We start from the raw sequence: 14,541 nt of genomic DNA on the forward strand, positions 1-14,541 counted from the left end.
ACATGTGGTTTGAATCTTATTTTTCATACTCCCACTATTTATCATCTAAACAAAAAAAGTATAGAATAAATTAGTATGACTGAACTAATGACAAGGTTGACTTATATGGTTTTTTGGCCTATTTTCTCCTCTATATATGGGATGGGAAACGCTGCTTCTAATTATGCATCTCAAGTTTGATTTAGTGGTTCTGGTCAAGAGGCTTGTTGCTTTGCTAAGAGAGTTACAACTCTTTTTTGATTGTTTTGCATGTTTTTTGGCTATAGTTTATGAGCTACTTGACTTATTTCTAATTGTGTCTTGTTTTGAGAAATTTTCTTGCTCGTTTAGAAAAAAAAAAAAAAAAAAAAAAATCCTTTCTTTTCTTCTTTTGAGAAAAAAAAAAAAATAGTGGAACATGTCGGATTGTCCATAACAATTTGAAAATACAACAAATATACAAATAGTAATGAAAAGCGTGTCACAAAATTGAATTAAACTTTTTTTTTGGGAGAAAAAGAGAAGAAAATCTGAACTCTAACTGCAAGCAAAGATTGAAGGTAATGTACCATTGTGTTTTTACGTATTGTTCAAGGGGTATTGGGAAAAGAAAAAAATTATCTATATATAAAATATTTTTTTACTAGTTTAATTTTATCTTGCAAACACTTTTGCACACCTTGATTTAAATCTTGCACATCCTAATCACATATTAGCCCAACCCAAAATCAAGCAACAAAACAAATTTGCCCATCCCAAAACCAAACAACATAGGTCATAGATCTTTCTCTCTCTTTCTCTTTGATCTCAGTATCATGAATCTTATCTAATCTTATCTCTCTTCTCTATTCGACTATCTCAGTATCGCTGGCTTTAAGAGTTAAGAGTGAGTGTTTATGAGTTGTTAGTATCTCTTTCTTTATTATAAATTTATATTATGTATGTGTAAGTATGTGTTTAATTCTGATTGTGATACTGATAGTGTGCATTATTTTTCAATTTTTTTTTTGTTATAATGTTGTTTGTGTGAATTGTGGTGTGTGTGAATGTGTGCGTTTATAGTATAAATATAATATAACTTTATATAATTTAATAATTAAGAAATACAGAGTGTTTGTTACATGTGTATGTATTGTTATTGTTAATATATTATAATAACTTTTTGTTATAAAGTTAGATTCAAGAAAAAGAATAGTAAAGTTAGTGATTGACAGATTGTTTAAGCATTTGATTGGTTAAGTAAAGAATTCGTGCATTATTTATGTATGGATGAGTGTAGCTGTGTTGATCAACAAAAAATAGAGTGCCAATGGTTTAGTTTTGTCATTTAGTCTAAAATATTTTTATAAAAACAATGACAAATAGATAATAACAATTGTATAAAATAAAAACATTATACAAACTTGCCACACCTACTCACATTAATAATAGATAATGGCAATTGAGATTGGACAAAGAGGAAATCTCTAAGAACTCAAGCAAAAAAAAAAAATGTCGGATTGTCCATAGCAATTTTAAAATACAATAAATATACAAATAGTAATGACAAGTGTGTCACAAAATTGAATTGAACCTTTTTTTTTTTTTTTGGGAAAAAAAAAAAGAGAGAAGAAAATCTGAACACTGACAGCAAGTAAAGATTGAAGGTAAATGTACCATTGTATTGTCCACCGCAGGCATCATTAGTTTAGTTCACTGCAAGCATACATTAGAGTAATGCATATATTAATATCCATATTAAAATCCAAATACAATTTCATAAGATAAGGAATAAACATTAAAAAGAAAAAAAAAAAGGGGGGGGGGGTAGAAAATTACCTTTATAAATAAAACTTTTTTTGAAGCGTGTTAACATTGCCATCTCAGCGTTGACCAACTTAGCAACATTTCAGTTTTCGTAGCGATCCCCAACCCGTCGAAGATGGTATCTCTGAATGAGGAATGATGCGAAGGTCGGGGATGTGAGATATTTTATGCCAATCCTCTCCACTGTCTTTCTTGCACCGCTTCTCCAGATGTGGACATCCTTCAATTCTCAATGTTTTGAGTGCCGTAAGATTCTGTAGCTCGTCTGGTATAGACATTAGATTAGGGCAGTCCGAAATTCCCAAATATGAAAGCGATGTGAGGCATCCAATCTGCTTAGGCAGAGAAGATAAGTCTTCACAGTAACCGACGCCCAGATAACGGAGAGCAGTTAGATGTTGAATACCCTCTGGCAATGAAATTAACTTCGGACACCCGATGATATTTAAAATCTCAAGTGCAATTAAATATTGAATTCCCTCAGACAAAGAGCAGAATTTGTTGCACCTCCGAATGGATAAACTCCATAGTGAAGATAAGCCCTGCAAACCATTCATTGGTAAGGACAAAAGATTATTACACTCCTCTATGTCCAGTTTCCGTAATGAATGTAAGTTCTGGAGTCCTTCTGGAAGACTTTCAATCTTGTCACAATATTCAAGACGAAATTCATTCAACGCAGAAAGATTATCCAACTGATTAGTCAGTGACTTGAGATTGGGCATTCTGAAAATCTCCAACTTTTTAAGCATCTTATGATTTTGCAACAGTCCATCAATCACAAGGGAAGAAAGTGAAGTGAGATTCATCACTGACCTAATTAATATTGCATTGTTGCTTCTCATAGTCAAATCTGTAATGGAAGGAATAATAGGAATTTCAACTAACTTTGGGCACTCAGTGATTCTTAATGTGCTTAGGCAGGGAAAACTTTCTCTTCCATTCATTGTTCTCCATTCCTCCAAATCACGCATCTTATGGAGCCTAAATTCCTTCAATGAGGGGAACGAAATTGCACTGTCTCCATGGAACTCATTGCCAATATATTTCACAGCATGCCAGCCAGTTATTTTAAGAACCTTGAGGAATGGTAGTTTGCCAAGAAGTGGCAAATGTTCACATCTTTCCCAACGAATTAGCGAAATTTCGACCAAATCACGAAGAACTGAATCCCGAATCCATGTTGGAATTTTTGAACCATGATAGTTGTATATGGACAGGTTTTTCAGATTTGAATGAGGTTGGAGACCATCAAGAACATCTTCAACATGGTCCGGTACGTGGCTTTTATTGTCACTCTGCCAAACCAAACTTAGCGAATGAAGATTTTGTTTTCCAATCAAATTTGCATTTTTGGCCTCTACTGAATTTCTGACATTATCAAGTTCCTTTATTGTCAAATTGTTTCGAAGGTTTAGCCCTTTCAACTCACTTACTTGATAGCCATTTTTCTTGCCAGCAATGAAGAAGCTCAATGATTGGAGGCAAGTTAATTGTCCCATTCCTTCAGGCATACGAGTAAGAGATTTACAACCAGTGATGCCAAGATACATAAGGCTTTTCATGTGCTTCATACCTTTGGGTAACTCACAAAGATTATCACAGCTGTCTAGTTTCAGAGTTTGTAGGTTCAAGAGGCAGGTTGTTGATTTAGGTAAAACTTTGATATTAGACCTAGACATGTCAAGATACCTTAAATGTCTTAAATTGTTGATTGATCTCGGTATTTCCTGAACCACAGATTTAAAATCCAATACCCGAAGATACTTTTGTTTTAAGAAGAATGGCCAAGAAGCTTTATGATCAAATCTACCAAGGCATGAGCGTAGAGATCGAACTTTAAGTAGGTCCTCATTGAAAGAAATATTTGATGATGAGATCATGTCAAAAAACATATGAAAAATCCTGCCTTCAACCTTCACAACTTTACTGGATTCCACTGCGATGCATTCATGCCTCATAATAGATAGAGCAAGGTCATGCATAAGGTCATGCATTTTACACGTTATATGGCCGGGATACTCCTCCTTGACATCTTGAAAGAAAGATCTCCATACTAATTCATTGAAGATATCAACACCAAAATCATACAACTCCAATGGTTCTTTGAAGGGAATAAAACCATTAGCCATCCATAGTTGTATCAACTTATCCATCTCAAGCTTATGATCTTTGGGAAATACACAGCAATAAGCAAAACATTGCCTTAGATGTGGGGGTAGATGGTGATAACTCAACTTGAGGGCCAACAAGATAGAATCCTTACCTGTTGGTAAATCCCAAATCTGACTTTTTTTCAATGATTCCCAGTCACTCTTCCTACTTTTTAAGGACATGAGGCTTCCAAGAGCCTTTATAGCTAGAGGCACGCCTCCACACTTCTTCACTATTTCCTTACCAATTGCTTCCAATTCTGATTTCTCTTCTATCCTTCTCATCCCAAATGCACGTCCTTTAAATAAGGACCAAGAATCATCATCTGACAAGAATCCCATGTGGTGTATAGGAAGTACTGTAGCCATCATTCGCGCAATTGTTTCAATCCGAGTTGTAACTATAAGCATACTACCTTTCGCTCCACATGTCAACATATGTTTTAGGCGGTCCCATTCCTCATGGTTCTCGTTCCAGACATCGTCCAATACAAGTAAAAATCTCCTCCCACGCAATTTTTCTTGCAAGCGTTGCTGCAGGGGATCTAACTCTAATAGATCACATCCACTACCATCAATGGATTCTATGATTGCCCTCACCAGCCTTATTATCTGGAAATCATCTGATACACATACCCAAATTCTCAATTCAAAATGCTTCTCCACCCTTACATCATTGTAGATTAACTGTGCAAGTGTTGTTTTACCCAAGCCCCCCATACCCCATACAGCATAAATGGCCAGATTATCTTGATCATCAGACACATTAGTGAGTAACACTTCAATGATCTTTTCTTTTTCCTCATCTCTTCCATAAATCCCACTTTCATTCACAAGTGAGCAAGTTTGTCTTCTTTGTACACCAACAACTTCCGTGTTTATAAGTCCCTCTTTCAATTGGAAGTCAGATCTCTCCCTAGAAATGGCATCCAGTCTATCCCTCACATTCTTCAATTTATGTGTCATTTTCATGCGAAATATAAGTCTGTTTGGAAGAGAAAAGAATCTACTTACTTGGCCTGTCGCACCTTTCTCTCTCTCCACCTTTCGCACTAGAGCTTCAGTTGCAAACTCGTCCAGAACATCATCCGCATCATAAGCTACATCTTTGAGCTTTCTCAGCCAATATGTGATAGCTTTACTGTTCCACTGCTTCTCCTCTGCATCTTCGAGAACGGCTTGGATGGCAGACATCGTGCTCTTAAGATTGTCAAGCTCAGCTCCCAAGCCCCAGGCAACTCCAAATTCTTGAAGTGCCGAAGTATTCAAGTTCCCCACCACAGTGCTCACCAAGGCAGAAAGAAGTAAGTCCGCCATATGATCTCTCTTTCACTCACTCTAGTAATAAATTGCTATAGGAATACAGGATAGTTGAAGAGAAGTGAATTGCCAGAAGGGAAATGCTTTATCAGCTAGTATTTTGCTTCAAGGCCTTTAATTTACCTGTAAGTCTTTCTACTTTTGGTTCCAAGGGCGTGGACTTGAGTTGACTATAGCATATTCTCTTTTGGATGGTATATTCCTTAGAGTATGTTTGTTTGAAGAGATTTTAGGGAGAATGGAAAATTGAGGAGAGAAAAGTGGATAGAAAGTAGTTTTAGTGGATGTTTGGTTGGGGGATTGAGATCCTCTAGATTTCCTAGGGTACTCTATCAATAGATTTACTTAAATCTTAACCACTCTTTTATGATTTAAAGGTTTAGATTTTGTCATGTCAGCATTTCACTAACAATACTCTTAAAATAATAAAATAATGTTGCAAACAAAAAATTTAAGATAAATTGTTAGTAGAATGATGACATGACAAATCCAGACCATTAAATCATTAAAGAATGGTTAAGATTTAAGAAAATTTATTTGGTAGAGTACCCTAGGAAATCTAGAGGATCTGAATCCTTGGTTGAGAGGGGGAGAGAAAATAAAAGGTGGTGGACCCCGGTGTTTTCTCCTTGGACCCACCAAAATTTTTTTCCCAAAATGGGGAGAAAACTGAGGGGAAGGGGGGAGGGGGGGGGGGGAGGGGGAGCTCAATGTATTGAGGTGACGAAAATGCTCATGTGCACTTGCACATGGGTTTCGTCGTTTCTTTGCCCATGTGCACTTTCTTTTCTTGTACTTCTCAATATTGGGTTTTTTTTTTTTTTTTTTTTTTTTTGTGCACTCATCTTCCTTTGGCTTGTGCTATTTATTAAAAAAAAATTTTGAAGTGTCCATACACCAGAGTCAGACACTGATGCCAATTTATGAAGAACATAGATGAGAATCAACATTGGACAATACCGCGGTGACACCATAGTATATGTTGATTATAGTTAACACCATTAATCATGGTGCAATCAAGTGGGAGATGTTATATATAATAGTGATAGGTGATCACACGATAATATGGTGCACCCTCACTTATAAAATATCCCTCACTTGGTGGATTTTTTTTTTTTTTTTTTTTTTTTTTTTTATACAAGATAGAATTCTACTTTAGCCTAATCTAAGTGTATATGTACGTGAAACTCCCTTCTAGAGACTTGAATCCTGGCTCTTGCCCCCCACACTCCACAAGCACTTATACTTATGGAGTGACCATCTTACCGAGGGTGTGGGGTAGTGTGGATGGTGTTACTTCACCAACATAGAGTAGAGAATTAATTAAGAGTTAGAGTTAGTTATTTATTGAAGAGTTGTGTCTCTTAGATAAGACACAACTCTTTGTAAATAAACATATCTCTTCTCAAGAGATACGAAGGAGTCTATAAATACTAGGACTCCTCGTTCATTATTCTCATCAACTAATGCCATATTAGAATAGTAGTTCACAAACAAGAATTTCTGTTGAAATACATTTATTAAACATTAATTGAAAAACTTTTCAGTTCAAAAATACTTCATTGAAACTTTTCAATGTTTTAAATTAAATTTTTTTTTAGAAAAAGTAGTTATATGATTAAAAAACCTACTTCCTAAAACCAAATTACCCCAACAAGTGTTACTGTCAAACTTTGCTTTGCTAGCTATCTACCCAAAACCTCCCATTTGATAAAGGAGAAGAGATTAAGGGTACACTTTCTTTGGCATCCATTTGCAAAATAAAGTAGATACTAATGCAAGACAAATAGAATAGGACGCGGTTTTAATTTGAGGAAAGAAATAAGAACAAAACAATGGGATAAGACATAGGAATCAATACCTTGTTTGACTTTTGTTATTTCCTATTTGCGACGTGAAAATATTTTAGGGTCATGTTAACAGATACTTTTGGGGCAATTGTTAATGGGTTTGACTTATCGTTAATACTTTTTTTAACTGGAATCTCATTTTATTTTAATGAGAAACTGTCATATAACCCACTAATTAAATAAAAAGTGAAGATTAAAACTCACTACAACTTGCAATTGTTATTTAAAACAAAAAGAGATGTTCAGTTAAAAAAAGTATTAAAGATAAGCCAAACCCATTGTTAATACACCATTTTAGGTATGTTTTTTTATAACACTTTTATGGGAAGTTGAAAAGGTTATCAAAACATTAATTGTTTTTTTTCTTTTCTCATCAAATCTTTCCTAAAGTGGTTCATTAACAAATGCCCTTAGGGCATTCGTTAACTTTTTATTCTTTTTCTTCGTAACATTAATTAGCTTTTAGGTTCAAAAAATATACAATAGGAGAATGTAGTAGCACACGCCTTAGCTAGAAGAGCTAGATTTTATAGTGATTATGAAGTTTGGATGGAGAGTGTTCCTCTAGACATTTCACACTTGTTATTAGCTGATTTACCAGCCAATTGAATAAAAAGCAAATGTTTGATTCTCAAAAAAAGAAAAAAAAAGAAAGAAAGGTTCAAAAAATATGTGAAATATAATTAGATGATTATATGACTTTTATTAGATTGGTAAATTATGGGAAACCTAGCTATATATTGGTGTGGGGACCGGCCCAGAATAACAAGTTGGCTGGGCCTTGGGCCCGTCCAAGGATGATTCTGTCCGAGGAGACGCCGCGGCCCATAATTCCTGCCCAAGCCTACTAGGACGAAGAAAACACGTCCGAGGAGTAACTCCTCCTCGGACATTCCAAAGTCCAAATCAATGATGTATCCCAATTACTGTAGCCCTCACTCCAAACACGTAGAAAGAAAGAAGGCTCAAAATATCCCAGCAAAGGCTGCCACCACTACATTAAATGCACCACAACTACTCTCCTGGCCGTATTAATGAAGAGAAGACCCCTGAACAGTGTTACCTTGGTCACTGCAACTCACAAAGAACTGGTAAGGGCGTCTGATGGGACAGGTGCTCAAGTGGGGGTTTGGATGATTAACAAGTGTAGGGCCCAGATGATAAAAGAGGGCCTATATCATATGTAAGAGTCCCCCAAAAATAAGGGGGACGAAAAGAGAAAGGAGAGAGGGGAGAAGGGAGAAAAGCAAGGATTCATTGTATGAATGCATAAGCCATGAATAAAACTTCCATTTTTACATCCATTTTCTTGATTCACGTCTCTATATCCACTGAGGACATGCAACGAACCGTCTAAGCTAACTGGAACTAAGTTCTTCAACCCATACTCTACAAGATTCATTGTGTGGGATCTTTTGGTCCAGAGCCTGACCGTCCAGGACTGGGTTAACAAAAACCGTGTCCCTACAATTGGTTTTTTCATTAAAAAAAATTGCAAATAATTCAAAAAGATGTTTTGTGTACTACAACTACAACTATTATAAGTTTTACTATATAGGATTTACAAACAGATGTATCAATTTTTAAACATAAAAGAAAAAAAAAATTAAGAAATTTATTTTCTATGTTGTTAATGTGGAACAAATTTTTTTTTTTTTTTTTTGAGAAAGTAATGTGGAACAAATTAATCATACTAATTGCTACATTAGTTTGTAAACATTTTGTAGTTACCTTGGTATTATTTATTTATATATTATGTCATTAATGTGAAACTAATCATATTCATTAACACTAGAAGTCTTATTGGGAAACACTCTTATCACCTAGACACTCCTAAACCAACCAACTAGCCTCCCCAAACTTCACGCAACTCATATCTTGATCCACACGTCCTTCTACAAGCCCCTTTGGTCATAAAATTAACCCCAAAATGGCATGGCATAGAATCCAATCTCACAATTGTGTCCATGAAAAAAAATTTGGGCTCTTAACATGGTTTTTGGTGTTGCTCTAGACAATTGGCCCAAATTAAGACTTGGCCGCCCTGAGTGCATCTCTCTTAACAAAGGTAACCGTCTACCTTTGTTTCTCCCCCAACATATTTAAAAACAAGCTTTGTAGGCTTCATTTCATGACCGCCATCATTGGCACACCGATGGCCACTTCATAGACAGACCCAGCAACCCAACATTGGTCAACACACAGGTGTATTGAACAACCCTTTTGTTTCCAAACATAATGGAGAATGATGGATAATTGAGTTGACTAGGGTCTGAAAATTTTATCGAGCACGTAACATTAGGGCATTTATTTGTTTTTATCAACTTCTCATTTATCATTCTATTGCTTCATCAATTTTTTTGATAAACATACAAGAGATGACGCATATAACATATCTAATATCTTCTCCATATCAGAGTAAATTTGAATTCCTTGGCTTAAAAAAAAAAAAAAAAAAAAAAAAAAAACCTATAATACAATATAGTTAATCTTGCCTGAACGGCTGAACCAACTTATTTCTAGACGTAATTTGGTTGTTTGGAAGAACAACACTCTTTTTTGTCTTCTTTTTAATGTACAAATGTAATGAAAGTGATCCCTCTAAATTTAAACCTCATAGTGTCCGTTTGGTAAAACTTATTTTACTATTTAGTTTATTTTTGTTATTATTTATGGGTCTCACTGCACTTTTGTTACTATTCATGGGTCTCATTGTACTGTTTCAACTAACTTTTACCTTTATTTACAGTACTTTCAATAAAAAGTTTTCAGTTTTAGTAAAATAAGTGGATCACAAATGTACCCATAGTTTTATTATTAGAACACATTAAACCCCAAACTTTTATATTAGACATCTTAATTAAATCTATAACTTCATGGATGTGCATTTTATATGTAAGGGGTGGGTTTGTTTTGGTTTTTATTTTTTCATTATATGCAAGTATGAATTTTTGAGATTTAATTTGTGCCAATAATAAAATTGTAATATTTTTTTTACTTCCCCTTTTTGTTATAATATATATAAAATACAATCAACCTAAAATTTAGAACAATTAAAATAAAGTTATTGAGACTCTCAAAAAAAAGAAGTTATTGAGCATTACCCTTATAAATACAATCAAAATTTTTAAAAGAAGAAGAAGAGTGTAATTGTAAAAAAAGAAAAAAAGAAAAAAAATCAACTAAAATTACAAATAAAATAAAGTACATTTTTTGCCCTGTAAATTTGAATTGTTTATTATATTTTTACCATTTACGTTTAATTTGCCTTTTTGTTTTACTATTTACCTTTTAAATGGACTAAAGGAATTTCCTAATATGGGTTTCACTTAATAAAAAAATTAGATAAATGAAAGAAAAGGACATAAAAGTAGCCCCACGTTTATTTTTATATTTTTTTTCTTTATGAAACTGACCCCACAACTTATAAAACTGAAAAAAAAAATGATATAAAAATGCAAAAAAGACAAAAAATTGCCCCAAAAAAAAGTAAAAAAAGTTGTTAATGGCAACCCATTTTTTATAAGTATTGAAATTTTCAAGCCATTGAGATACCCTTATAAATACAATTGAAATGCTTAGAAAAAGAAGAAGAGTATAACTGAGAAAAAAAAAATTCAAAATAGTAAAAAAAAAAATAATAAAGTACAATTTTTGCCCTAAAAATTTGAATTGTTTATATTTTTACCATTTGTATTTAATTTGCCTTTCTGTTTTAGGGGTAATTCTACGGTACCCCCTCTTTTTTTTGGGGTATGGTACCTATTAGTAGACAACCTGCTATATCAGGTTATCAAAACATCACATTTGATGGTACTATCCTCACATTGTGTGATAATAACATCACATGTTATTGTACTTTTGTCACATTCAATGGTTCTCTTATTTTTTTTCTCACATTTGATAGTATCATCTTCACATTGTGCACTACCAACATCACATGTGACTGTACTTTTGTCACATTCGGTGGTCCTTCATTTTTTCTTCTCACATTTGATGGTATCATCCTCACATTGTGTAGTATTAACATCACATGTGATTGTACTTTTGTCACATTCGGTGGTTCCCTTATTTTTTCTCACATTTGATAGTACCATTCTCACATTATGTAGTACTAGTATCACATGTGACTGTACTTTTGTCACATTCGGTGGTTCCTTTATTTTTTTTTCTCATATTTGATGGTACCATCTTTACATTGTGTAGTACTAACATCACATGTGATTGTACTTTTGTCACATTTGATGGTTCTCTTATTTTTTTCTCACATTTGATGATATCATCCTCACATTGTGCAGTACCAATATCACATGTGACTGTATTTTGCCATATTTGGTGGTTCATTTATTTTTTTTTCACATTTGATTGTACCATCCTCACATTATGCAATACCAATATCATATGTGACTGTATTTTGCCATATTTGGTGGTTCATTTATTTTTTTCTCATATTTAATGGTATCATCCTCACATTACGCAGTACTAACATCACATGTGACTGTATTTGTCACATTTGGTGGTTCCTTTATTTTTTTTTCATATTTGATTGTACCATCCTCACATTATGCAGTACCAATATCACATGTGACTGTATTTTGCCACATTTGGTGGTTCATTTATTTTTTTCTCATATTTGATGGTATTATCCTCACATTGTGTAGTACTAACATCACATGTTATTGTACTTTTGTCACATTCAATGGTTCCCTTATTTTTTTCTCACATTTGATAGTACCATCTTCACATTGTGCACTACCAACATCACATGTGACTGTACTTTTGTCACATTCGGTGGTTCCTTCATTTTTTTTCACATTTGATAGTACCATCCTCACATTGTGTAGTATTAACATCACATGTGATTGTACTTTTGTCACATTCGATAGTTTCCTTATTTTTTCTCACATTTGATGGTACCATTCTCACATTATGTTGTACTAACATCACATGTGATTGTACTTTTGTCACATTCGGTGGTTCCCTTATTTTTTTCTCACATTTGATGGTACCATCCTCACATTGCGTAGTACCAATATCACATGTAACTGTATTTTTGTCATATTTGGTGGTTCCTTTATTTTTTTCTCACATTTGATGGTACCATCCTCACATTGTGCAGTACCAACATCACATGTGACTGTATTTTGCCACATTTAGTGGTTCATTTATTTTTTTTCTCACATTTGATTGTATCATTCTCAGATTATGCAATACCAATATCACATGTGACTGTATTTTGCCACATTTGGTGGTTCATTTATTTTTTTCTCACATTTAATGGTATCATCCTCACACTGCGCAGTACCTGACTGTATTTGCCACATTTGGTGGTTCCTTTATTTTTTTTCTCATATTTGATTGTACCATCCTCACATTGTGTAGTACCAACATCACATATGACTGTATTTTGCCACATTTGGTGGTTCTTTTATTTTTTTTCTCACATTTGATTGTATCATCCTCACATTGTGCAGTACCAACATTACATGTGATTGTACTTTGTCACATTCGGTGGTTCCCTTATATTTTTTTCTCACATTTTATGGTACTAACCTTACGTTGCGCAGTACCAACATTACATGTGACTGTACTTTTGCCACATTTGATGGTTCCCTTATTTTTTTCTCATATTTGATGGTACCATCCTCACATTGTACAGTACCAGCATTACATGTGACTGTACTTTTGTCACATTCTGTTTCTCACATTTGATGGTACCATCCACACATTGTGCAATATCAACTCCACATGTGACTGTACTTTTGTCACATTCGATAGTTCCCTCATTTTTTTTCCAAATTTTATGGTACTATCCTCACATTGCGTAGTACCAACATCATATGTGACTGTACTTTTGTCATATTCGGTGGTTCCCTTTTTTTTTTTCCTTATATTTTTATGGTACCTGTCTTACAAAGCGCAGTACTAACATCATATGTGACTATACTTTTGTCACATTCGATAGTTCTCTTATTTATTTCTCACATTTGATGGTACCATTCTTATATTATGGAGTACCAACATCATATGTAACTGCACTTTTGTCACATTTTATGGTTCCTTTATTTTTTTTTTCCACTTGAATGGTACCATCTTCACACTGGGGAGTACTCATTTTCTAATTCTCTGACTTTCTTGTCCTCTCTCTTAGTTTTTCTATAGTCTACGCTTCTCTCTTTAGTTTAGTCTCTCTCAAATTCTTCTCCTCCAAACCATCCACAAGAACCTATGTAGAGTGACGATTACTAAACAAAACCCTAAGCAAGACCCACAAAAGAAGAAACAGATCCCTAAACTAACAGCTGTTCTAGAGCCATAAATTTTACCACAACTTGTGCATATGTCAACTTGTAATTTAATTATAACACTTACACATGGATTCCACATTATTGGTACTTAATGAAAAGTAATTAAATAACCACTTAATACGTGTGTAAATTGTGACAAAGTGTCTGCTCTTAAATCTTTTTCATGAACTAATGGTTTTACCTTCATTTTTATGCAGAATTACACACACTTTTGTGTGTTATGTTTCCTGATCAATGGCTTAAGGGGCCAAATGGCCATACCCCGGGCCTGACTAAGCTTGGAGTTTTTTCATGAGTGAAAAATTTAGGTACATTATATTAAGTTCTTTAATTTAATTAAAATATATAGTCATATTGATTAATAAAGTACAAATAATATTATCTTTGCTAAGGATAATTAAATTTAAAGCCACTAATAATTCCTTCAATTTGGATATTTCACTATTAATCCTTATATATTGTAAGTATACACAAATTAAGAAGTATTGATACATTATTTAAAATAAAGATGTTGACCATTTAGAAAACATTTGAAACTTCAATTCCCAAAGAACATCATAAGGATCTACAAGGACAAGTTTTATTGAAAATAATTTAGTTGTTTATATTAAAAAGAAATTGCTAAGAGCTTAATATACATATTTGACTATGTCATGGGAGTAGAATTTTAACTATGGACGTTTCCGTTAGAAACACCAGGAGGAGCCAATTAAGTTACAAAACCCATGTCATACATATTTGGTACTTAATTATGTTAAGGACAAAGTTCGGCTCTAACCATGTTTGAAGTCTTGGGCTTCAATGATCAACAAGAGCTGACATTAATTAGTTCTTGTCATGAGTCATTTAATCCAATCAACTAAGTGAATCATGTAAATTACACATAACATGACATATATACTATATGGGTAATTCTATCGTACCCCCAAAAAAAAAGAGGGGGTATGGTACCCACTAGTAGGTAACATGTTATATCGGATTATCTTTTTCTCACATTTGATGGTTCTATCATTACATTTTGCAGTTCCAACATCACATGTGACAGTTCTTTTGTTACATTTGACTGTTCTCTTATTTTTTTCTCATATTTAATGGTTCTATCATCACATTGTGTAGTTCCAACAT

General features: G+C 33.8%; 3 protein-coding genes across 4 annotated transcripts in view; 2 read left to right on the top strand and 1 right to left on the bottom strand.

The window, feature by feature from the left end:
* Window positions 1-14,541, top strand: part of LOC126707407 (protease Do-like 7) — a 104,074-nt gene that overhangs the window by 43,695 nt on the left and 45,838 nt on the right. The window lies entirely within an intron of this gene.
* LOC126707413 (protease Do-like 7) overlaps window positions 1-14,541 on the top strand; it is an 82,538-nt gene that overhangs the window by 43,576 nt on the left and 24,421 nt on the right. The gene's annotated exons all lie outside the window — the stretch shown is intronic.
* LOC126704639 (putative disease resistance protein RGA3) lies at window positions 1,437-5,255 on the bottom strand. Its single transcript, XM_050403676.1, has 2 exons — window positions 1,798-5,255; window positions 1,437-1,674 (listed from the first exon to the last, which is right to left on the bottom strand). The coding sequence occupies exon 1, from the start codon at window positions 5,253-5,255 to the stop codon at window positions 1,857-1,859; it is 3,399 nt and encodes a 1,132-aa protein (XP_050259633.1). The 3' UTR covers window positions 1,437-1,674; window positions 1,798-1,856.

Source organism: Quercus robur, chromosome 11 (assembly GCF_932294415.1).
Source record: "Quercus robur chromosome 11, dhQueRobu3.1, whole genome shotgun sequence".
In the NCBI taxonomy this organism is placed as follows: domain Eukaryota; kingdom Viridiplantae; phylum Streptophyta; class Magnoliopsida; order Fagales; family Fagaceae; genus Quercus; species Quercus robur.

Coding starts and splice junctions, on each gene's coding strand:
- LOC126704639 (XM_050403676.1), bottom strand. CDS start 5,255: ATGGCGGACTTACTTCTTTCTGCCTTGGTGAGCACTGTGGTGGGGAAC.